General features: G+C 34.4%; 1 protein-coding gene across 1 annotated transcript in view; it reads right to left on the reverse strand.

Annotated features, from left to right (window-relative positions):
- ADAMTS6 (ADAM metallopeptidase with thrombospondin type 1 motif 6) overlaps positions 1-27,321 on the reverse strand; it is a gene marked incomplete at both ends in the record, with an annotated part of 308,213 nt that overhangs the window by 128,003 nt on the left and 152,889 nt on the right. Inside the window, one exon of the mRNA XM_080703170.1 lies at positions 7,043-7,189. Coding sequence (XP_080559296.1) covers positions 7,043-7,189 — 147 coding nt within the window. The remainder of the gene's footprint in view (positions 1-7,042; positions 7,190-27,321) is intronic.

Here is a 27,321-nt window from a genome sequence, read left to right on the forward strand (position 1 = left end):
ATTTATAGATAAATTCTTAAAACAGATAGCTTTTTATACTATTTTGTGTAAATTTTAGGCAAATGTTATTACACTAGTAAGTTTTAAATTATATATTAGAATTAATTAAAAGGAGGTCATATTTGAGTGGAAAAATAAAATATTTTGATAGTATGGAATATTTGGAGATGACTAAATTAGTCACTAGATTCCAAAATTTTTCTTCCAAAAATATCAGTTTTATTTCCATTTATAATAAAATCATAACTTCTTTATGAAATGAATCAAATATGTAATAAATAAGTTAAGTGTGAATATGAATCAATACAAAAATTAAAATTGGGTTACTAAAGGACTTAAATAACAGGATCCTATAGGAAACACATTTACCAACAACAGAACAAAAAAATATGAGCCATATTTGCCTTAATGGCACCAATTCAGGATCTATTAAAATAATCATAATTAATTGCCTTTAGGAATACAGAAATGTGTCCCAAAAACTTAAAGGAAGAACTATGTGGACCCCACAGAACATTTGAAAAGTAGATACGATGAGGAAAAAAACTCTTCTGATGGTGTAACAGGCTTAAATCAGAAGGAAGTAAGAATAATTACTTCGTTTAATAATATTGTTTAAGATATTAACAGTCTTAATGATGGTTCCTATTCTTTAAAAATATACCAAATCAGATGACCATTGTAAGGGCCTTCAGACAACCAAGAATGTCATGCACTGTGGACACCTGTGGCCAAAACTCTTCTGAGAAGGTGTATCCTCAAAGTGTATTTTGGTTTCAGTTTTTCTGAAAGCACCTATTGCTTTTTTATCAATGTGGTTGAATAGCTAAACAAGTCTTGTTCTACTTTTTCAATATATTTTTACAGAAGAATAAGACATCATATAAAATAAAATATAGAAGAAAATCATATGGATCTTTTAAAAATGAACCTATATTAAGGAACAGCATTATCAACAGAAGCCTTCTGAAATGTATTTGGCTATATTTGTACAAATTAGCAAGGCTTGTAAGTAAAGTGTCTTCCAGGAGAGCAAAAGTGGGGATATCCGCAAGCTGACCGAAATTGTTCCTATGTTTCTACGCATTTACTACATGTGCGGTACATTTTCTACTAGTAATCATATCTGGTAATGTAGTATAACCTTGACTAATACATTTCAAGAATGGAAATTTTTTATTTTTTTAATTCTTAACTGAGGGTTAAGTAACAAAAATGGTTTTTTGTATAATGTTGCTAAAATTTGCTATTTTAAAGTTAGTAAAAGCTATAGATTACAAATATCAATAGTTAACTTTTAGAGAATAATAATTCTGGATATTTCCATACCTCTAAGTTGCCAATTCCCATTATGAAATATTACAGATATAGACACAGAAGGTAAAGAACTTGGATCTAAGAGATGCATATTCAGACCTGAAAATGTTCTTTCTTATTTTTTTCTATTAAACTTTCTATGTGCTCAATTCCAATAATTCCCCCCAAAGATAACTACTGTTATAATTTTATCATAAAAATTTCCTTGCTTTGCAGTGATCTTATTTGTCAATTATTCACCTGCCTGTTTTAGACTCCTACTTAAAAGGAGTCATACAGTATGTTTTCTTTTAGCATGTTCTTCTTTTGCTCAATACTGTGAATGAGATGAGACATACATCTATATTGATATATGTAATGGTAGCCTGTTCATTGTTATTGTTCTTTCATATTTCATTTATGACTATGTCAAAATTTTTTATTCATTTTTCCTACTAATGAACATTTAAGATATTTTCAACTTCTGGCAATTATAAATTATGCTGACATAAGTTTTTTTGTACATGTGTACAAATGTGTTTTTTTCTTTTGTAAAAATATTAGATAAAAGTTTTTCTCTTATATTTTGTAATTTTCCCATTTTAAGCAAATAATAGTTATGGAAAATTTTTTATTTAATCTAGAATTCTACCTGAAATAAAACCATATGATTCTTACTATGCTAAGGCTATTGTTGTTTATACTATTATTAAAATCATAATAGTAGTGAGATTACATACAAATTTTAAATTTTATCATTAAATAACACTTTGAAATACAGATGGCTTGTGCTACCTTAGAGTCACCTAAAATTTTTCTACTCAGGAAGCATAAGCTTCACTTATTAAGAAATTAATTGCACAGTATTGTTATTTTCCATCTATGAGATGCTATAACTTACTGTTGTTATTAGATATACTTATCCAGCTCAAAAAAAGGATACATAAAAGGCAAATCTGTGATTATTTCCCTAGAAGCATATATTTCACAACTAAAATCCCAACTCTAGTTATATTTCTACAGAAATACAGTTAACTATTAAATTCTTAGGTTATACTTTTGTTTATGCTTCTAAGACAAATCAAAGTATGTATTAGTTTAAGAATATGCTGCTTCTTTGATTATGAAACTCATAGTAAATCAAAGCTATTTACATTACCAGAAATCCTTGCAGTATGATAGGAAAATCATATTTTATGTATTCTACTTCTAATTTAGAGAGCTTTTATTTATATAGTCCAAAAATAGCCTTGAAAATAGGAACATGAGCCAGAGTTCAGTCTTCAACTATAATTTACAGACCCCTATGTAAAATACAAAGTCCTCCTGGCTTTGTTTCTAGAACACATGAGGACATATTCCTAATTGGTATTTTAGATTTATTTTTACTGAAATGAGTGTAATAAAAGCATAGATATTTAGTCTACAATACAGTGGGTCAGTCTGAAAAAGAAATCTTTCTATGTAACTCAGCATGTGCCTGAACAGTCCCTCAACAACAACAACAACAACAACAACAACAAAAAGCTAACGTTTAATGTCACCTATTTTTTCTATAAAGTTGTGCTGATACACATAAATTAAGGAAAAATTAAATAGGTTGATTTCATCTAGAACAAGTCAAGTGTTTTTACCTAATATGTTCTCATAAACATATTATGAGAGTACATCTCATAAAGTAGTACTTTATCGATCTTCATGAAACTCACAATCTTTTACTTAAATGTAATAATATAATAATACATTTAGGTAAATTTAAACAGTAAATGTAAACCCAAATGTATTATCTAAAATCAAAACTTTCTTCTCTCAACCTCCATGGGACTGTGATATCTGAATATAAGTGAACTTGAAACTTCCAAGATACAAATACTGTACTAATATTGATTTATTTTGTTTTTCCTCACATGTAACTATGATTTATCAAAGACATTTATAGCGGGCTGGGCATGGTGGCGCACACTTGTAATCCCTGCCCTTGGGAGGCTGAGACAGGAGGATTACACAGATTCGAAGCCAGCCTCAGCTACTGGGCGAGGCTCTCAGCAACTTAGTGAGACCTTGTTTCCAAATAAAATATAAAATAAGTCTGGAAGTAGAGCCCAGAGGCAGAAAGCCCCTGGGTTTCACCCCCAGTACCACCAAAAAAAAAAAAAAAAGATATTTAAGATATTTATAGTAAAAGCAAAGTTCCCAAAATCTGTCAGATAAACAGGAGGTTATTTGTTTATTTGTCTTTGTTTATTTGTTTTTTTGTTTGCCAAGCTGAGTCTTGGACAGTACATTTTCTAAAAAGGCCCCATCCATACAGATCATTTTCCATCCAAAAGATTGATGCGGACCTCCAAAAGCAGTTGCTAGAGATAAAATGTAAGTTCTTTGGTCATCTTGTTCATCTTACATTACTTTCTATGTAGCCCTACTCTCCCCTTTCCTTCTCGTTCATCTTCAACCATAACATTGCCTCTTTTAATGCATTCAGCTTCCATCCTTTCTATAAACATGGCTGTTCTGTATTTAACTTGGAACTGCAGGAAATTTTGCTATGGATCTTTGACAGTTCAAACAATTTAACAGACTTTAAGTAGTGCAAGAGTCGATTTACAGAGACCCCATAATTTTTTAAAATGATATGAAGTTACTCTATACTATTGCTAAGTGGTGGAGAATGTATGGAAAACTGGCCTAAAATACTGCTGGCTGCCTTCCACTGCCTGGTAAATTAGCCCATATTCATCAAAGAGTGGGAGCCATAATACCAGGTTCATCTTTCTTTGTTTTCTAAATAAATGAATAAGTAAGTCCCGCAGGCAGATAGGAAGAACACTACCTGCAAAGCCGTCGTCGGAAAACATCAGAAGCTGGCATAACACGTCCATTTTAACGGAAATGGGTTCTTTATTATTTAATCAGGACGGCTTCTGGGCGATTCATGAACCACTTATTGAATCACCGAGTTTAAGAAATCTGAAAAAAAATATTGGGAGTTGGTAAACACCATCTCCTGGTTGATCAATAGCACCTAGTGTTTCAGAATGACATGAGAGACTTTGTATTCTATTGGCATTTACAGGCCATGGAATTGTTTTCAGTTGAACATAGTGAATAGTGACTATAAATCATAGAAAGCTGATTGTTAAGTCCACCATCGTCTTTGGCCCATACAGTCTCTACGTAGAGAAAGGTATGCATTTTGTTGGCTGAGCTGCAGTTCCTAAACAATTCATCTTTCAAGATTTCTTTTTCTTGAGAGGAGAAGCTAAAAGTGTTACGAACCTTTTTTGAGCCAACTATAAAACATAAATGTAACCTCAACCCTTGATCAAAATATCACTGGGTTTTAAAAAAATATCATGCATAACTGTGAAGGCAATTAAGTTCACTGCATTAATATAAGGAACAAAGGAACTCACGGAAATTACTATTCTGTCTTTGTGCTTCAGTGAACTGACCTTTTTAAAGGGCCTTGTGTTTTTAAAAAAAAAACCTTTTTTGATTGGACAGATTATAATCAAATTTATTTAGTTTAGTTTATTATAAAAGAAGGGAGGGCAAGCCAAGTCTTCTTCAAGTTACTACCTATTTTCTTTCACATCTATCTTTTATTAATGATTTTAACTCTGTGAGCATTCCCACGAGAATGTGCAAGAGAAATACTTTACACAAGATAAATAAGCCCATTAGGACCCTGTCAACACTAATCATGCTGATATATACAAAATTCAAAGAAGCAATAAGGATTAAATAATGCCTTATAGATTTAATTATTGTGATTAAGTCAGTGAAACACCTTATTGCAACTAGTAATAATTCTATATCTCTCACCAAACCTGTGGTAGTTTCTTAACTGCATTTTACTAGCAATTAGGGGTTCCCTTTTGTAGTGTCTCAACAGCCATAATATGGTCTCAACTACATGAGAACTGGCAAGTGATAAAAACTGGTCCCTGTGTGTATGGGAGTGCATATGTATGCATTTTTTACAGGGAAAAAATCCACAAAACTTACTACATGCCTAAGGAATGGGAGTATTAGTCTTTGGTACTTATATTTAGTATACAGGGATGGTGCTACCTAATGAGCTATATAACAGCCAACAGACAGAAATAGGATACAAGAGAAAAGAACATGGTACTTTTCTAAAACAAGAGAAGGACTGCCATTAACAATACACAGGAATCCTGAGCATGCTACAGTTTGTCTTTTTGATGACAGAGATTAAGATTCCATTATAAAAACATTAGCCAAGTAGTGAGAGAAATCAAGATCTTGCTTGATTTCTGGGGAGAAGAGATCTTCTATACTGTTTAAAATTTAAGTGAGTGAGCTCATTAAAAGCATCTTAGAGAATGAAAGTGTCAGTGCTTTGTATTAAAAGCTACCAAAAGATATCAAACAAATTCTCTTTGGTCTACTTCATAGCATCTCAGCCATTTCAACTCGAGGCAAGTACAGTGCTATAATTTTGTACTACTAATATTAAAAATTGTTAGTCTATAATATGGTTATTCAGAAGAACTACCTTCTGAAATAAATTTCCAACTCCTTCAACTCTTATTATATTAATTTAAAAGAGTTCACTATAAACATTTATATTTTGATTTTTCAGTAAAGCAGCTTGCTAGTTAATTTAAAACTTCTTTTGGAGACCTTTTAAAAATATTACTTTAAGTTTTCAGAATATATGACCCAGCTATAGTAGATATGAAGAAAATTTTTCATAAATAATTTTATCCTATATATGCTATATGAATTTTAAAGACTTTACAGTACAATAATGTTTTTTAAAAGCTTTGAGCAAAGCCAATATTTAAAATGAAGTTATGCCTTTTCTTTGTTTTCTATGTTTTTCTCAGAGTTTTAATCTTTCCTTCCCAAGGAAAAAGCATAAAACAGATAAAGGCAATGGCAGAGAAGTAAAGCATTAAAATCATGATTTTGTTTAAAATAGCAATATTTATCATTTAATGAATATCTATTAAGCATTTTAGACATATTATACATAATTATATACATAAGACCTCATGCTGTAAGCATTATGATATAAACTCATTTAAAAAACTAGGATACTGAAGAAAGGTTAAATAACATGCCCAAAGTCACACAGTTAGAATATAAGACCCAAGTCTATCAGTTTCTCAGATTCAATCAGGAAGCCCATGCAGGTGAGCTGTGGAAGAGCATCTCCTTTCATGAGCATAGATATATGTGAGATTATTTCTAGTCTTTACATATAGATAACCAAACTTTTGAAATATACATTGAAAGACCAGGAGTCCCCAAATTGTAGAAGATGGGTTATTTAATACACTTTATTTCTCAGAGTTCATTTTCTGCTATTTTGGGTTTTTGTTGTTGTTGTTTGTTACTATTAGATACTTTGACGCTCCTATAGACTCAGGTTTTTTCACAACATAATGAATATATAATCACTGAATTAAAGTTTGGCTTATGCTCCATTATATTACGTAAGTATAAATTCTTTCTGAAATTGCTGCCCATTTACTATTCAGATCTCTCAAATCATCAGTCCCATTTATACTCGTGTTTCAATAAGTTTTGAGTAGGAACTAAACATTTTACCATAATCTTATATTAAAGTATGTGGGGAACAGTCTGAAATATAACTGGACCCTATAAAAGTTACTCAGTTTGCAAAGTTTGAAGCATTTCATCCTATGCATAGTATGCTTCTACCGATGACTTATTTCTGGAACACCTCATCTACTCTCTAGAGAATACTTACTCTAGAAAGCTGGTGATATAGTCTCGACTGCAGGCTGACCAGGAAAAGGGGTTGGTGTTTGCAGTAATGTGAGCTGCCATAAGTTTTGCTGCTTCATGACCTTTTGTCCCACAAGAATTTCCAATTCCATCATGGTTCATACCAAAACTGTTTTTAATGAGGAAGAAACATAGAAGAAAGAAATAAGAACAAAATAAAACAACTCCTTTACATGTTTTTATTTCCTTAGTAGGCTAGCCTTATCAACATATGCCTTCTATCAAGATAGACCAGATCCTCTAAAGAAATGTAGGATTTATGCTTTAAAAAAAAGACTAAGGAATAATTTAATGGTACAATATGTGTCTATTTATCTTTACATTTATATATTCTCACATGTTATCTCATGTGATTCAATCTTGAACAGAAAAGATAACATCTATATTAATCCTCAATTTATAGATAAGAAAACAGATTTAGTGAAGATGAAAGGGCTATTAAAGATCACAGAAAGGGCTAAAATTTCTAGTAAATCTGGTTTTTAACATGCTAGTGTTAATCCTACTTCCCTATGCTGAATCCAAAAGGGAATAATAAAAACATGGCTGTGATTCATTGAGTTCTAGGTTGTAAGCCAAACACAAAAGTTCTTTTCTTTATTAACATTGATAAAGGGAATTCAATACATATGTAATTTATAGCTGTGTGTGTTTACATGTGTTTTCAAAATACCTTTTGAAAAAAATCTTGATACATTATGGCTTTTCTGCCACAGCCTCCATTTTTTAAAGTTTTTCTTTGTCTTTTTTCCTTTATAGCCTGTAGCCATGCTTAGTGCTATCAGTGTGATTTAAACACACTTCAATAATAAAAATAACTTTTTGAGAAGGATATGTGTATTACATATGAGTGTGTTTTAATCTTTTCCCACTAGTAGTGAGAAGATTCAGTTGAATATTACTAAAAATTATGTTTCCACCATGATATTTTAATAAATATACTATGGGTACATGTTCAAGAAACCATGACTAAAGTATAAAATAGATAAGGATAGTGCTGTAGGCAAATCTGGAAAAGTAGTTGAGAAGAGATAAACACAAGATAATTAATGAGAGCAAATATTAATATCTAACCTATTGGCAGTGTAGAGACATTGAAGATGGGTAAAAGCCATTGAAAATTTCTAAGTCAGGAAATATGGAATTGATCTATATTTTGAATAGGCCATTATAGTAACTCAATGTTATAGATATTAAAGTAGGAAGAGAGTGTAGCCAAGGAGAACAATCAGAAGATTATTACCAAATTGAAAAATGATGTTGATCTGACTGGGGCACTGGATAAGGAAGTGGGATTCAATTTGAGACATGTTTAGGAAGTAGAATGTGTTCCTCTCCATAAGTACACTATGAAAGAATTAAGCTATATAATATTTCCACATATGGGGCACAGGGAGATAGAGCTAGTAATTCATGTGGATGAAACAACCTAAGTAAAGAGAATCCATGTATGAGGCTTTTTAGAGCCATGAAGTTAAAAAAAAAAACTTCTAAAAGAACTAATATTTAGTATTCTAGATTGATGTCAACACACTGGAGTCAATTGTCTTGAACAGCCTTCTAGGAATGTGGTGGTCAAGTTTCAAGTGAACTGTGTTTTGTTTTGCGGTACTGAGGTTGAACCAGGGGCATTCTACCTCCAAGCTACACCCCCAGTATCATTTTTATTCTTTATTTGGAAATAAGGTCTCAGTGAGTTGCAGAGGGCCTTACTAAGTAGCTGAGGTTAGTCACAAACCTGCAATCCTCCTGTCTCAGCCTCTCAAGAACTGGGATTACAGGTGTGTGACACCATGTCCAGCTTCAAGCAAATTGAATTAGACATACATTCTACCAAAACAATCAACTACAGATGGATACAACAAGCTCAAGAGTGTAAATGTGCAATTCAAGGAAGTTAATATTCCTTTTTTTATCTCAAAGGTTGATACTACTATGTTGTTACTATTATGTCTGGTTTCGAGGGATGAGAGCTTTAAAATACTTCCTTACGTATAACACTATGTCATATGTCATGACAAGATAGGTATAGGAAGGCACAGATAGCATTAAGAAAATCAGTTTTGAGATTCTCAACTTCCTTATGAACTCTTTTCTAAAAAACTGTTAAGCTATTTTCAAAATCATATTTCTTTAATCTTACAAAAGTTTATCTTTCATTCATTCATAACTTTATAAGAGTTTATTACCTTGGAGTATAAAAACAGGGGGGTCATGAAAAGAGACAACTGGACATGTTTGGTGTCCATGTTGAGAGAATTGCTTTTAATGACTTTCAGTAAACCAAATAAAGTGCTTTCTGATTCCTTACTTTCATCAGCTCTATAGGAGAATATAATCAAGTTACCAGATAATAGACTATTTAGACTATTGTTTGAAGATAGATCACTATGGTGATTTTTTGACTAATAATTCAACAGTTGAGTGGTACTTCTACAATGAACTCCTTTTAGCTCTAGCTACTTATTTATGTAAATAAAAAACAGATACAGAGATTGAACTGAAGATAAAATTCTGCTCCATTCTAACAATATAGAGATTAATGAAAAAGTATTTCTAAAAATACGTGTGTGTGTGTGTGTGTGTGTGTGTGTGTGTGTGTGTTACTGGGGATTGAATCCAGGGACATTCTATCTCTGAGTTACACCCTCAGGCCTATTTTATGTTTTATTTTGAAACAGGGTCTTACTCAGTTATGAAGCCTGGCCATGAACCTGTAATCCTTCTGTCTCAGCCTCCCAAGTACTGGGATTAAATGTGTATGCTAAAAATACACCTTCTAATAAATAATTTTATATTTATTTATCAAAATGTGTAATATGTTCTGGTTTCCCATCAGTCATTAATAATCATTGTAATGCAATGTATATTCAATCCAGAAGAAGAATTACAGGTTCAAGGCTAGTCTCAGTAATATAGTGAGACTCACAGTAACCTAGCAAGACCCTATTTCAAAACAAAAACTTAAAAAGGGGTTGGGAGTGTAGTTTGGAGATAGAATGCCCTTGGGTTCAATCCCCAGTACCATAAAAAATTAATATAAATATATATCTTTTATGACAAAAACATATATCATTTAAAAATACCTTGAAAATTTTTCATGATCATAAAGAAAATAAAATTTTCTAGCCAGGCATCTTGGCATATACATGGAATCTCAGTTCTTGGGAGGCCTGGATAGGAGGATCTCAGGTGTGAGGCCAGCCTCAGATACTTGGTGAGGCCATCCACAATTATTGAGATACTGTCAGGCTAAGATATATTAATTTTAAATTACTTTAGCATAAAATATGTTTAAAATATATTCCATTAGATTAAAATATACAGTAAGCCAGGTACAGTGTCACATGGCTGAATTGTAGTACTTGGGAGGCTGAGAGAGAATCATAAGTTTGAGGTCAGTAAGGAGTAACTTAATGAGACCCTGTTTCAAAAGATGAAAAGAGCTGGGCGTGGTGGCGCACGCTTGTAATCCCCACGCTTGGGAGGCAAAGACAGGTAGATCTCACAGGTTCAAAGCCAGCCTTGCTGGCTTGAGAGACCCAGTTTCCAAATAAAAAATATATAAAAAAAATAGGTGTCTGAGAGTGTATCCCGGAGGTAGAAGGGTTTCCAGAAAACCCAGTACCACCAATAAATAAATAAATAAATAAATAAATAAATAAATAAATAAATAAATAAATAAATATTTTTTAAGGGCACACATGCAGAAATATATACAATAAAACAAAATTCTGGAAAGAAATGGGCATATTGCATTAAGGAAAAAATTATGCAAGTTTTTTTTAATGGGGTCTAGCAAAGCTGCCTATGCTGGCCTCAAACTCCTACGCTCAAGCAATCATTCTGCCTCAGTCTCCTGAGTGTGCCACTGTACCCTGCTATTTAGACTACAGAAGAAATTGCACATGTATTTTTAAATGCATAATGATAGTTACCTAATTACTACTGCACTTAGATTAAATTGGATGTATTTTAAAAAGTTATAACTATTTTATTTTAAATGCCATATTTGCAATATTCTAGAAAATCTACCCACTGCAACAACTTAGACACACACACAAAAATTTAGAGATCCACTGAAAAATGCACAATAGTGTATATGGTTTAAAATTTTTCTTTAAAAGTACATAAGCAAAAGCAGGAAGATGGCGACCGAGAAAAGCAGGGCTTAAGAGTCCCGCTAACAACCAATCTCCATTACCACAAAAAGAGCGCCTTTCATAACCAGAAAACACCATCAACAGAAAAACAAAAAAAACCACCAGGCTCCAAGAGAAAGCGGACTGAGAACAGAGCTCAGGGCCACAGAGGAGACACACACGCCCGAGGACGCGGCAGCAGCGCCATACTGCCGGCGGCAGCGGCGAACTCAACGGACGGCTACAGCAAGCCAGGTGAGCCACTGCGGAACAGCCAGGCGGGATCTTTCGGCTCAGACAGCATTTAAAGCTCCCAGTGGCTGAGCTCAGCACACGCTGCAGGGATTCAGAGTGGAAATCAAAACCAGAGAAGAAAAAATACGCCAGCCTCATGGCCGAGGGCGTGGCAGAGGCGCCATATTGCCACCGGCGGCGGCAGCAGCAGTGAATTCACCGAGTCCAGTACAGCTACATCTGCGTACTCAAGAACAGTGAGTCAAATTGCGGGCCACAGAGGAGAAATCCCAGTATTGTGCCTCCTGGGACTTGACCCAGTGAGGGAGTGGTGGTGGCAGAGATATCACACCATAGGAGAACGTGCAACCTGGCACCCCCCATAGTTTAAAGCAGCCTCTATCGACTCCCTGGGTCGGAGACTCTGTGATACAACCCAGTAAAGGAGTAGTGGGGTCTGAGATAATACAGACTCGAGATCCAGAGCACCTTAAGTGAAGCCATAGTGACCCAAGGGAAGAACCCAGAGAAGGCACAAACCTCCGAAATCATGGGAAAGAGGAATAACACTGGAGTAATGAATGTGCACAACCCCACAACATCAGAACCTGATAAAACAGAAAATCAGAGATTTCTAGAAGATCAAATCAGGAAAATAACTGTAGAAATAATAGAGGTGCTTCGAAAAGAACTCAGAGAGAGCCAAAAAGAGATAAAGGATGCAATTAATGAAGTAAAGGCCTCAATTCAAAGCACAAACAACCGATTAGACCACATGGGGAACAGAATCTCGATCTTAGAAGATGATCATTCCAAAAATGAATGCATAGTTTCTAATCTAGAAAAAAATATCCAACAGCAGGAATCTGACATTGAAGAAATATGGGCCCATCTTAAGAGAGCTAACCTAAGAATAATTGGAATAGAGGAGGGAAAAGAAAGTGATACCAAAGGGATCAACAATCTCTTCAAGGAAGTAATAGCAGAAAATTTTCCAAATATAGAGCAAGAGGTTGATACACAGATCCAGGAAACTTATAGAACTCCCTTTAGACAGGATCGGAGAAGAGGATCCCCACGCCATATAATTGTCAAAATGACCAATGTGGAAGCCAAGCAGAGAATCTTAAAGGCAACAAAAACAAAGGGCCAACTGACATTCAGAGGCAAACCAATTAGAATCACTCCAGACTTCCCAAACCAAGTCATGAGAGCCAGAAGGGCTTGGAGTAACATATTCCAAACTCTGAAAGAAAACAACTTCCAGCCAAAAATTTCCTATCCAGCAAAACTTTCTATCAAATTAGATGGAGAAATAAGAAGCTTCCATGACAAACAGAAACTGAAGGAATTTATGTCTTCAAAACCAGCGCTAGAGAAAATACTCAAAGAGATTAACTACAAAGAAGAAATAGGTAACACTCACCAGAACCAGAGAAACAAGAGTTTCCATCCAACAGACAACTAAGATTGGTTATCTGTGGAGATTCATTATTTATGTTAGTCTTTTACCTATCTCTAAGTTGTATTGTTTGCCTTTATTGTTGTTAATTTTTAGGATTTCTAGTTGGAATATTAATATACCTTCAGATATAGCATTTGGAAATATTTTATCCAATTCTATTAGTAACTTTTAACTCTGTTTACATTGTCTTTGGATATACAATATTTTCTTTAATTTTTAGGGAGTTTGTATATTCTTCTGTTGCCTGTGCCATTGAAATCATATCCAAGAAATCACTGCCAATTTCAATGTTGTGAGGTTTTATGACCCAGATTTTCTCCTAAAAGTTTATAGTCTTAAGATTTATATTTAGGTCTTTTATCTATTTTGAGTTAATACTTGTATATGGGATTAGGTAAAGGTCCAATTTTATTCTTTTCCATGTAATTATTATTTTTCAACAATATTTAGTTAAAAGATTATTATTTCCACCACCAAATGTTTGTGGAAACCTTGTCAAAAATAACTTGACAATATAGGGAAGAATTTAGCTCTAGGCTTGTATTTAACTCCAATGGTCTATATATCTGCCTTTAGAACAGTACTACACTGTTTCAATTATTGTAGCTTTATATGGTTTGAAATCAGAAAATATATATCTTCTAGCTTTGTTCTTTTTCAAGATCGTTTTGGGTATCTAGAATTCATATTCCATATTAGGATAGATTTTTTTCTGAAAAATAAATATATAAATATATGATAGTTTCACCTAAAAAAACAGAAAAAATATGCTCTAGTAAGAAAGAAAGCAAAAAGAAATATTGAAATGCTATCTTTAAATCATCAAACGCTTGGTATCAGACAAATGAAACTGTTATGTGAGATTATCATTTTTAATTTTGGATAAATTGCTATAATACTAGATGTCAACCACTAAGCCAAGCATGGGAAGGAGGGATGGGGAGAGAATGGGGTGGGGATCAGGTGGGGGCTGACTGGGCGATGTGTGCATGTATGTCTACAAAAGTTTGTATCCCACTATGATGTATGAATACAGTGCACCAATAAAATAAAATTTAAAAAAATAAATAAAAAAAATAAAAGTACATAAGCAAAAGCAAATTAGACCCCAAAAAACACAAGAAACTAAAGGGCGAATCAATACATGGAATTGCATTAAACTGAAAAGCTTCTGTTCAGCAAAGGAAACTATCAAGAACCTCAACCGAGAGCCAATAGAATAGATTTTTTGCCAACTACTCCTCTGATAGAGGACTAATATCTAGAATATATAGAGAACTCAAGAAACTCAGCACTAAGAAAACAAATAACCCAATCAAAAAATAGGCAAGTGAACTAAACAGACACTTCACAAAAGAACAAATTCAAATGGCCAAAAATGCATGAAAAAATGCTCAACATCACTGGCAATCAGAGAGATGCAAATCAAAACTACCCTGAGATTTCACCTAACTTCAACTAGAATGGCAATCATTCAAAACACAAACAACAACAAATGCTGGTGAGGATGTAGAGAAGTGGGAACTCTAAGACATTGTTAGTGGGACTGCAAATTAGTGCAACCACTTTGGAAAACTATATGGAGGCTCCTCAGAAGAATGGGAATAAACTTACCATATAATCCAGCAATACCACTTCTGGATAACTACCCAAAAGAAAGTAAACCAAACTACCAAACTAATGCATGCATATCTATGTTCATAGCTGCACAATTCACTATTGCCAAACTATGGAACCAGCCAAGATATCCATCAATAGAAGAATGGATTACAAAACTATGGGATATGTACACAATGGAATTTTACTCAGCCATAAAAAAGCACAATTACATCATTTACAGGGAAATGGATGGAACTGGAGGATATTATGCTAAGTGAGATTAGTCAGTCACAAAAATAAGAAATCGGATGTTCTCCCTAATATGTGGATGCTAGGTAGAAAATGGGTCATAGAAGGAAACTCTAGACAAAGAAGGAAATACTATAGATGAACAAATAAGGCAACCTAACTGAAGGGATGGAAGGGGGGAAGAGGGAAATTCTCTAATGCACATGACGTTCTTTAACAAACATTATCAATGTCAATCACTAAGCCAAACATGAGAAGGAGGGAGGGGGAGGGGATGGGGTGGGAATCAGGCAAGAGCTAATTGGATGATGTGTGCATATATGTTTCAACCATCTTGTACCCCATTAAGATGTATGTCTACAAAGCACCAATAAAAAATGTTTAAATAAAATAAATTTTAAAAACATTAAAACTAATGAATTCATGTAACTGAAGCAGAAAATCGTGAGTTCTAGTTCTACTAGTAATTTGTAATTTAAATGTCAGTGTATATGCAGTCTGAAGGATTTAGGTTTCAGATGTCCAAGAAAATGTAAATCTAAAAATATAAATATAATCAAATATAAAATATCTCAGAAATGGTCTGTCAATGATCATTTATATTGACAGTCATACAATAGTCACTGAAAGTCATACAAAGTGGAATGGAAGTTTGCAATTGCTGTCTGTGACATTGGCTCCAAAAGATCTTCCTAATAGGCTAATCAGTCTAGAATACAAAACATGTTTTTTCCTTAAAAATAGCTCGCTACCTGAGAAAACTTTATCAATGAAAAGTTCAACAAAAGACATGAAACTCATTAGTGATCAGAGAAAATAAAACAATATGTCACTTTAAAGCTACCACATTGGCAAAAATTAGCATATTTGCTAAGACAAAGTATTTGGCACTGGTGTAGAAAAATAGGGATCATGGTGCATAATCATTGCTTTCTGGTCAGAGCAGCTGTTCTGGAGAACAAGCCAGTAGTACTTCAATAAATTAAATGGAAAGATACATTATGACCCATTATCCTATTCTTGGATACATGTCTCAGAAATATTCTCAAAAGTAAAATATATGAAGATGTTTACGATAATTATTTACGACGGCAAGAAGTTGTAAATAACCTAGGTGTCTGCCACTAGGGAATGAACAAGTAAACTGTAGCAGATGTATATTGTGGAACACCAAGCTGAAGTTATAAACAAAAACCATGATAAATTTCTACACAAATATGGGCAGATATGAAAAAATGAGGGATGAGAGCAAGGTCTTTAGCAACATACTCTATGAGCAAACAAAATGACACATTTGCTCTTATATAAGAAAAAAATTATTCCAGCTAAAGTTTAAAGAGAGATACCTAAATGAAATGGAAACTAACTTAGACAAAATACTACAAAGGATGCTGCTGGGACAATTGATAAAATCTGACTATGTAAAATATTAACCCAGGGAGCTTCACTCCCAGCCCTGTTTTATTTTTCATTTGGGAACAAGGTCTCACTAGGTTGCTGAGGGTTTAACAGTTTTTGAATTTGGTAGACACATGGGACATCTTTCTTCTATAGCAACTTTTCCATAAACTTGAAATAGTTTCAAAGTTAAAAAGTAAATAAATATGCATACAAAACCATCTATAATATTTTACAAGGCTACCTGTAGATTCTAATATATATACACATATACATTAAATTCATTAGAGATACTGTCTTTGGGCAGATAAAATGGGAATACATATAGATTTTCCCACTATTATATATTCTTATTTATACATATATTGTATGTACTCCCATTATTATATATAACATAATGACATATATGCATAGTATATGCTATATATTTTCATATACATACACACACATACAACAAGAAGGGTCCTTGCTATTACTGGTACTAACAGTGTTGCTGCTCTATAACCTAAGAAAGGAAGGATGAGTGGATGGATGGATGAATGGACGGACAGACATATATAGAAAAATTCACTCTCTACTCTTAAATTTCAAAAAACAATAATTTAAAAAAGAGAAGAAAATAGGAACAAAAGAGAGTTTGGCAATCATAGGGCCAGCTCCAGTTGGTGAACAGTGGTGACAAAAACATCTTAACAGTTGGCTTTATGTATTAAGTAAAACATTTCTGATTACAAAGAGCTAGTGATTCTTATATGAGGGTCTTAGAAAAAGAAAGATACAAATAGATGAATGCTTGGCAGGAAAAAATGTTGCTACAGAAAATAAAAAAATTGAAAACATATTGCCATGAACTTAAATAAACTTAATGAAGCCATTGTTTTGTTAAAACATGAATTTAATGCAAAGGTACAAGCAATCAAAGATAAGACAAGATAGGAGACAAAAATATGAGCCGTCAAAAAAAAAATAACTAGGAAGCCGAGCGAGGTGGCACACGCTTGTAAACCCCGTGCTTGGGAGGCGGAGACAGGAGTTGCGCACAGGTTCGAAGCCAGCCGTGCTGGCTTAAGAGACCCTGTTTCCAAATAAAAAAGTATAAAAATAGGTGTCTGGGAGTGTAGCCCAGAAGCAGAAGGGTTTCCAGAAACCCCAGTACCACCAAATAATAATAATAATAATAACAACAACAACAACAACAACAACAACAAAAACAACAACAACATCAACGAGGAAAAGTTGTAGGAAAAAAGAAGAGTTGAGGTGGGAAAAATTAGATAACTACTGAAAATCTTTCTTACAGGAGTGAGAAAAACAAGCAAACTGGAAATGGACAGACTTCAAAAGTGTCAAAGTAAAGGAATCCAACGTATGTGTCTATGTTGCCTCTGAAGAAGAGCACTAAGATGATTTTTAAAATCTCTCCCTTGACAAAGAAGAGGTTATCTTAGTGTGTGCTATATAAATGATGGAGTCCTCCAGCTTACTGCTGCTCAGTTGTGATGCAAATTCTCTACGTGTGTAGTATTTCTATGGGCATTCTTTTGTTATACCTGTGGAATTTGGGGCCAGGGAGAATCAATGTAATATGCAAATGGTTATGTTCCTTTCTGTGTTGTGAGAAATAAAATCCTTAGTCTCTGTCATGGTTTGGATTTAGAATGTTCTTCCCCCAGTTCTTATGGAAATAAGGTAGCAGTGATGTAAAATCAGAGCAAAAGGACAAAAAAACCTAAAGTGTTAATTTTAAGTAATCAGAATAGCTTACACTTCTTTGTGGTGATATATAACACCAGCAAACTATAAAGTAATCTCTGAATCTTGTGCCCACACAATGTGGGTAGAAAAAAATTTTTGAATGTGAACTATAAGACCAAAAGCCTTCTCAATTATTCCTTAAAATTTTTGATAAAAATTAATCTTTAGCTTGGTTTTAAAATAATGTAGAAGTAGAATTCTTTGCTGACATTATTTGAGTTTCATAGCAGGAAATACATACAACACAAGTAAAATTGGTCACCAAGCCAATTAACTTCTTTGTCACACTTCATAACTGTATTTTCTTGTTGGCCTTTGGGTTTTGTGAATCTTTTAGCCTCATAATATATATTTTATTTTATTTATTTTATTTATTTATTTATTTATTTATTTATTTTGGTGGTACTGGGGGTGGAACCCAGAGGATTTCTACCTCCGGGCTATACTCCCAGACCTTTTTTATATTTTATTGGAAACAGGGTCTCACTAAGTTGCTGAGAGCCTTACTAAGTAGCTGAGGCTGGCTTCGAACCTGTGCGATCCTCCTGTCTCAGCCTCTCAAGTGCGGAGATTATAAGCGTGCACCACCACGCCCGGCTATATTTTATATAAGAGAGAACAAAGCATAAGAATACTTATGCAGCAAATACATATACTATTTCTGTCAAATTTAAAAAAATAAACATTTCAGAATAAAAGATAGTCTTTTATATTCACCTTTATAATCATATTCCTTTCTTCCCAGAGAAAAATCAATATCCTAAATTTGGTGATAATCATTTATTATGCATCTCAAAGCAATATTTGTTATTCTGCTAGGTTTTGAAATCTATAGAAGTAGAATTAAACCATAGGTATTCTTTTATAACTTTCTTCTTTTTTTTTTTTTTTTTTTTTTGGTGGTTCTGGGGTTCCTACCTCTGGGCTACACTCCCAGACCTATTTTATATTTTTGAAACAGGGTCTCTTACGCCAGGGCGGCTGGCTTCGAACCTGCGCGATCCTCCTGTCTCCGCCTCCCAAGCGCGGGGATTACAAGCGTGCGCCACCACGCCCGGCTATAACTTTCTTCTTTAATTCAACAACTTGTTAGAGTTATTTCTACGGAACTGACTAGCTGTACATCAATAAGTTTCACTGCTGTGTAAGATTCCATTGTAAATGTACCATTTATTTACCCATTTTTTGATGAGCGTTTGGAATGACTCCCAGTATGAGAGTACTATGGACAAATCCACTATGTGTACTTTTGTTTGTCTTTAATTTGGTCTAGGAAACCTTTACACTTTTAAATATATTAAACACTCCAGAAATCTTCTATTTATGAGGCTTTACCTAGTTATATGTATCATTTTCAAAGGTAAAACAAAAGTTTTTAAAATTTATTAATTTATTTAAAATAATCACATTTGTTAAAATACATTTTAATAATATGTGATAAGTTTAAATTATCTATTTTTAAAACAAAAATATTCAAAGAAAACGATAGCATTTTATTATATTTTGCTAATCTCTTTAGTTACTGACATACTCAAAGATAACTGGATACTCACATCTGTTCCTTTATTCAGTATCTTATTATATTTTGTTTTGGATGAGATATATAATAAAAATCTGGCCTCATGCTAATATATAGTTGGAAAAGGGAGGATTATTTTCATTGCCTTTTTAAATAATTGCAGGCATTTTTATAGTATAATAATACTTAGAAGCTTGTATTTTTTAAAGTAAGTGCAATGTGGATTTTGAAATGGTATCAATAATTTTTTATATTGTTTCATTAGCATCACCAATCTCATCAGAGAAATCTTGAAGTATTAGGAAATTGTCAAGCTCACAGTGGCAGATAAAAGCTTTTATAAATTCTCATTCTTGCTCAAAAGCTCAAATTTTACCTTTGGCAACAAAGAGTGCCAGGTGTTTTTCTTTGGTAACAGGTTCATTCATTCATTTTCAAATAAATTTCTGCCAACTATCCATAGTTTCAAAGTTTTTCTTTCAAATAAAAATCATGTTCCAGGAAAAAAGCAGGTAGTTCATCTCAAACAATTAATTGTCCAAGTGCTTTTCCTTGTGACAACCTTCTAACTGAGATATAGAGCAAAAAGTGCCTTACATACTTGACATTTTCTAACACAAAATACTCAAAAGACATACACCAAGGGTTGTAATTTAATAAAATTATTTTCCTGTCTCATAAAGGAGTCTTAAGTGATGCCGGCATGAATTTTACTGTGAGTACATGGTGGGGAAAAAAAAACACAATGATGCTTGGATGGCTGCCTTCATACATGCAAAAGTGCCAGCCTTCGTCCCTACCCTTCCTTTTGCACAGTCATAGAAACATAACACAAGTTTTTTTAAGCAAATTAAATCTTAGTATTATTATGAAAATAGTTTTGCTTTGAATGTACTTCAGAGATCCCAATTTCAGAATTATCGTTCCAGGATAGATGTGGAAAATAAATTGTTGGGTCATGAGTTATGTAAAATTTTGACCTTACAAGAGAATATCAAACAACTTTTCAAAATGATTGCAGTAATTTACATTCTCATCTGTAATGTGTAAGAATCCTGGTTGCACCATATCTTCGCCAATATTTGGTAGTTAGACTTATTAATTTGTGCCAATCATGGAGGATATAATTTGCATTCCCTGAATATTAGTTAGGATAAACATCTTTCTTTAATGTTTATTGACTATTTGGATATCTTCCTTTATAAAGTGTTTAAGTAATTTACTTTTTTTTGTTTTGTTTTGTTTTGGCTGTTCTGGGAATTAAACCCAGGATCTCATCATGCATGTTAGGCTAGCCCTATACCATTTAGGGATATCCCCAGCCCTATGTTTTATTTCATCGTGAGATAAGGACTCACAAAGTTGCTAGGCTAGTCTCAAACTCCTGATCCTACTGCCTCTGTGTCCCATGTAATTGAGCTAGGTGAAATATTTAATTTTCTATTGGGTTGACTTTGTTAATTTGTGGGAGTTTTTAAACTGTCTTGAAACAGGACTGTATCAGTGAATTATTTCACACATTTCTTTTCCTATACTCTGCCATATCTTTTCATTTAATAGTATCTTTTGGTTAAATTCTTGTTCTTGCATAGATCAATCATATATGCCATATTCTTTATGTTTTGCTTTTTAAAAATTCTTCTTTACCCTAAGGTCATGGAGATTTTACTTCTTTCTTTTCTTCTGAAACCTTCAGTAATTTGATTTCCATGTTGAGATATTGCTAGATCCTATGGTAAAACTATGCTTAGTTATGTAAGAAACTGCCAAACTATCTTTCAAAGTGGCTGCTAACATTGAGTTTTAAGACTATGCATAGCTTAATACTAGATTGTATTTTCCCTAGCATGAATTAGAAAGTATTAGCAGAAAATATATTTTCTATTTTGTTTTATTTATAATACCTACCATATAATCAGAGATTAATAACTTGTGATGAAGGTTTAGAGGCTTAGTAAAATGGACTAAAAATCTATCAAATGAGACTTCATTTGGATGAACTTAAGAGATTCACAAGACTAAAATGCAGATCTAATAAAGATTCTCTTGTAAAACATGAGACCTATAGAATCTGAAGTGAGGTCCATACTTATTATGATGAACTTTGCTTTACTTTGCACCCACAACCAAGCCCCTGGTTCCTGCAGTTACCACAACTGGAGTTACATAGTTCACTTACACAGGAAGACTCAATTCTGCTCCTGGTGTCTGGGACCAATTTTGTTCCTTGTTAGGGAGAATTTAGATGCCCAGGTCATTAGCTTTGTGGAGCAGCATCAAAATATGGCATATTAGCCGGGTGTGGTGGCGCACGCTTGTGATTCCAGCATTCGGGAGGCTGAGACCAGAGGATCACGGTTCACGGACAGCCTCAGTTACTTAGTGAGGCCCTTGGCAACTTAGTGAGACCCTGTTTCAAAGTAAAGAATAGAAAATAGGGAAAGGGGTGTAGCTCGGAGGTAGAGTGCCCCTGGGTTCCATTCCCAGACTCGCAAAAAAAAAAAAAAAAAAAAAAAGCCTATTGTTTATCCAGTGCCGTTCTAGTTTTTGAGGTAATTCTAATAACTGGGCTCTGGTCCTATTTCTTGTGAAAAAGACACTGCCTTATAACTCAGCCTTAGTAAGTAAATGGCTTGTTTATTCCCCTTCCTCTCAAGACTCTGAGGCCCTGGCCAGTACTCTACCTCATTTGGAACAGGGAATATATTAAATTGCTGGGAAGGTAACAGGGCCTCCCTTATGTTCCAACCTGTGTGCTATAGTCTAACAGCTATCCACAGGATTTCCATTATAATCACAATTTCCTAACTAAATCTTTAAGCTCTGATGCCAAACTAAACTAGTGAAGTTCTCATAAGTAAATTGGGTATAATGTGCTTAATTAATTCATTAACAAAATTTCTTTAAATAGACCTCTGTTATACAGCAGGGAGTACTGGGAACTAGACCAATTAGTAGTTTAAAAAAAGGCTTGTGTCTATAGCATGGCAATTTAGTTTTATCAGAATGTTATTTTATCACGATTGTCCGTTTCTAAGAACCACTGATTCTCATGCATCATGCACCAAGCAAATATACAAAGTCAAGGCCAAAGGAATAGAGAAGAGAGTGGCTGTTTGTGTCTTCAGAGGGAAAAGATGATGTTGCAGTTACATTTGTTTTGTCAGGTTTGATCACAGACATTAATAATTTCTGTGGAAAATTATGAATTTGAAACTCTCATTGCTAATCTATTTTATTCATATGCCAGCCAACATTCCTAAACAGTATTTTAAGTAACAAACAGGATTTTATGGATTACAATTATCCCATGGGGGGAGCGCTCTTCATTTGGTCTGATCTCATCACCTGCCCTAATTAGCTGGGGCACAACCCTCCCTTATTGACTGGTTCTACAGTTTAGTTCCCTCTCACTAAAGCACAACCTAGTTTCTCTTCTTTAATTCACATGAGAATAGCGCTTCATTCACTGCATGGGGAAACATTCAAGAATCATGTTAATTGCCCATTAACCCATCATCAAGACCATCTAAATAAAAAGGTTAATTAAAATCCTATCAGATATTCTTTTATAGAAACTGGCACAATTAGTGCCAACTTTTTTTATAGAAACTGGTACTAATTTAATTTCCTAAATTAATCTAGGAAAGTAAAGGGTCAGAAAGAGCCAAGTTGCATTTGTTTTACTTTGGGTTGTGCTTGGAATTAAACCCAGGGGTGCTCTACCCCTGAGTTATATTGCCAGACCTTTTTTATTTTATATTGAGACATGATCTCACTAAATTATCCAGGCTGGTCTCTGACTTGCAAACCTCCTGCCTTAGCCTCTTGAGTAGCCAATATCATAGCAATGGGCCACTGCCCTTAGCTTGATTTTAAAGGAGGAAGGGAATTTTTTAATTATCTATTATAAAACTATATTATTAAAAGTGATATGATATTAGCAAAGAGACATTTTTAAAATAATAACTATAAACTGGGCATGGTAGTGCATGCCGGTAATCCCAGTACTTGGAAGCCTGAGACAGGAATATCACAGGTTAAAAGCCAGCCTCAACAAATTAGCAAGACTCTCATCAACTTGATGAGACCCTTTTTTCTTTTCTTTTTTTTTTTTTTTTTTTTTTTTTTTGTAGGACTGGGGGTGGAACCTAGAGGCTTTCTACCTCCGGGCTATACCCCCAGTCCTATTTTTATATTTTATTTGGAAACAGGGTCTCACTAATTTGCTGAGAGCCTTACTAAGTAGCTGAGGCTGGCTTCCAACCCACGCGATCCTCCTGTCTCAGCCTACCAAGCATGGGGATTATAAGCATGCACCACCATGCCGGCAATGAGACCCTTTTTTAAAATAAAAAATTTTAAAAGGGCTAGAGGTATAGCTTGAAAGTAGAATGTCCCTGAGTTCAATTCCCAATACCCAAAATTAATTGAAGTAAATAACAACAATAAAATCCCACAAACAAAAATAGGACAATATTAACATTTGTTAAATCTGAATTGTGGATACACAGATGTCTTTTATAAAACACATGGTCACACAAACATGCACACACACAATATTTTAAAGTAAAATATTTTATTTTAGTGGCGCATTATAATCTCACATCATGTTGAGAGTGACATACATACACACAGCACTTGGCTTCTCCCCCACCTGACTTCAAATTATACTACAGAACTACAGTAATAAAAAAAAACCAGCATGGTATTGGCATAAAAACAGATACATAGACCAGTGGAAGAGACTAGAAGATACAGAAATCCACATACTTAGAGCCAATTGATTTTCAACAAAGGTTCCAGACGCATATGTTGGAGAAAAGACAACATTTTCCACAAGTGGTATTTGGAAAACTGGTTATCTGTTTGTATAAAAATTGATCTAAATCCTAACCTCTCACCCTGCACAGGTATTAACTCAAGATGAATCGAAGATCTGTAAATTAGACCAGAGACTGTGAAGCTACTAGAAGAGGCCATAGGTCCAACACTGTAGCATATAGACTTGAGTAGAAGAAACTTCCTCACCAAGACCCCCAAAGCTCAGGAAATTAAAATAAGAATTAATAAGTGGGATGGCATTAAACTAAAAGTTTCTGCACATCAAAGGAAACCATCAAGAGTTTAAAGAGGAAGCCTATGGAATAGGAGGTCTTTGCCAGCTATCCCTCTGATAGAGGATTAATATCTAAAATATACAAAAACCTTAAAAGACTTAACACTAAAGAAAAGAAAGTGTCTATATAGTTAATATATGTGTTTGAATATAATCAGAAAAGTTTAGGTCCAAATTAATGGCATGCTCAATCATGACAAAATGGTGTCTGTCTAGACTGACAGAGATTGTGTTATAAACGTTATTTGTTAAATTACCCGTGTATAACTCAAAAAAGTTTTGTCATATGTATCAAACTAGACATGCAAGCTTTTCTCAAATATTTTATGTATAAATTAGATTATTTTATTTGTAAATGATATTTTTCCTTTGAAGCCATCTTAAGAAAACAATTTTCTTATTTTATTAAATATGTAGTTATAAGGGACAGAATTTTATGTACTTTTATTTTTTAAGATGTATGAGGGAGCTCATTTGTCATTATATTTAGTGTCATTTCATTGTAGATTATATGACCACTTAGCATTAATACAAAATAATAGCTTGCTCTTTATTTTGGTACACAACTGTTATTACTGTTTCCTTTATATTTGTAGGAATAAAAAGGGCATACATAGCCTACTAAATATAAATTTATTGTACATTTATTCTATTTACTCTTCTTAGAATTCTTAACTGAAAATAATCATGTATCTAATATTTCAAAATCATTGTATTTGTTAAATAATAATAGTATTTTACACTCTGTCAAGCATTTTGCTAAATTGTCACTAGTACATAGAGCATATACTTTTAAACTTATCTACTAAAGTAAAAAATATCTTGATCTTCCGGGAAGATGGCGACCGAGAAAAGCGGGGCTTAAGAGCCCCGCTAACAACAAACCTCCATTACCACAAAATCAGCGCCTTTCATAGCCAGAAAACACCATCACCAGTGAAACAAAAAATCACCAGGCTCCAGAGAGAAAGCGGACTGAGAACAGAGCCACAGAGGAGATAACCGGCCTATCGCCGAGGACGCGGCAGACGCGGCGGCAGCAGCGCCATACTGCCGGCGAATTCACGGGACGGCTACAGCAAGCCGAGGTGAGCCACTGCGGAACAGCCAGGCGGGATTTCTCCGGGCAGAGAGCATCTAAAGTTCCCAGTGGCCGAGCTCAGCACATGCTGCAGGGATTCAGAGTGGAAACCAAAACCAAGAAGAAAAAACCAGCCCCACAGCCGAGGGCGTAGCAGCGGCGCCATATTGCCACCGGCAGCAGCAGCACCGAATCCAGAGAGGCCAATACAGCTACATCTGCGTACTCAAGAACAGTGAGTCAAATTGCGGGCCACAGAGGAGAAATCCCAGTACTGTACTCCCTGGGACTTGACCCAGTGGGGGAGGGGCGGTGGCAGAGATATCACACCATAGGAGAACTTGCAACCTGGCACCCCCCACAGTCTAAAGCAGCCTCTAGCGACTCTCTGGGTCGGAGACTCTGTGATAAAACCCAGTAAAGGAGTAGTGGGGTCCGAGATACTACTGACTCGAGATCCAGAACACCTTAAGGGAAGTCATAGTGACCCAAGGGAAGAACCCAGAGAAGGCACAAACATCCGAAATCATGGGAAAGAGGAATAATTCTGGAGCAATAAATGCCCACAACCCCACAACATCAGAACCCGATAAAACTGAAAATCAGAGATTTCTAGAAGATCAAATCAGGAAAATAACTGTAGAAATAATAGAGGTGCTTCGAAAAGAACTCAGAGAGAGCCAAAAAGAGATAAAGGATGCAATTAATGAAGTAAAGGCCTCAATTCAAAGCACAAACAACCGATTAGAACACATGGAGAACAGAATATCGCTCTTAGAAGATGAGCAATCCAAAAATGAACGCATAGTTTCTAATCTAGAAAAAAATATCCGACAGCAGGAATCTGATATTGAAGAAATATGGGCCCATTTTAAGAGAGCTAACCTAAGAATAATTGGAATAGAGGAGGGAAAAGAAAGTGAAACCAAAGGGATCAACAATCTCTTCAAGGAAGTAATAGCAGAAAATTTTCCAGACATAGAGCAAGAGGTCGATACACAGGTCCAGGAAACTTATAGAACTCCCTTTAGACAGGATCGGAGAAGAGGATCCCCACGCCACATAATTGTCAAAATGACCAATGTGGAAGCCAAGCAGAGAATCTTAAAGGCAACAAAAGCAAAGGGCCAAGTGACATTCAGAGACAAACCAATTAGAATCACTCCAGACTTCCCAAACCAAGTTATGAGAGCCAGAAGGGCTTGGAGTAACATATTCCAAACTCTGAAAGAAAACAACTTCCAGCCAAAAATTTCCTACCCAGCAAAACTTTCTATCAAATTAGATGGAGAAATAAGAAGCTTCCATGACAAACAGAAACTGAAGGAATTTATGTCTTCAAAACCAGCACTAGAGAAAATACTCAAAGAGATTAACTACAAAGAAGAAATAGGTAACACACTCCAGAACTAGAGAAACAAGATTTTCCATCCAACAAACAACTAAGATTGGTTATCTGTGGAGATTCATTATTTATGTTAGTCTTTTACCTATCTGTAAAGGGTATTGTTTGCCTTTATTGTTGTTAATTTCTAGGATTCCTAGTTGGAATATTAATACACCTTCAGATATAGCATTTGGAAATATTTTATCCCATTCTATTAGTAACTGTTAACTCTGTTTACATTGTCTTTGGATATACAATTTTTTTTTTTAGGGAGTTTGTATACTCCTCTGTTG

Source organism: Muscardinus avellanarius (assembly GCF_963383645.1).
Source record: "Muscardinus avellanarius genome assembly, chromosome: 1".
NCBI classification, from domain to species: domain Eukaryota; kingdom Metazoa; phylum Chordata; class Mammalia; order Rodentia; family Gliridae; genus Muscardinus; species Muscardinus avellanarius.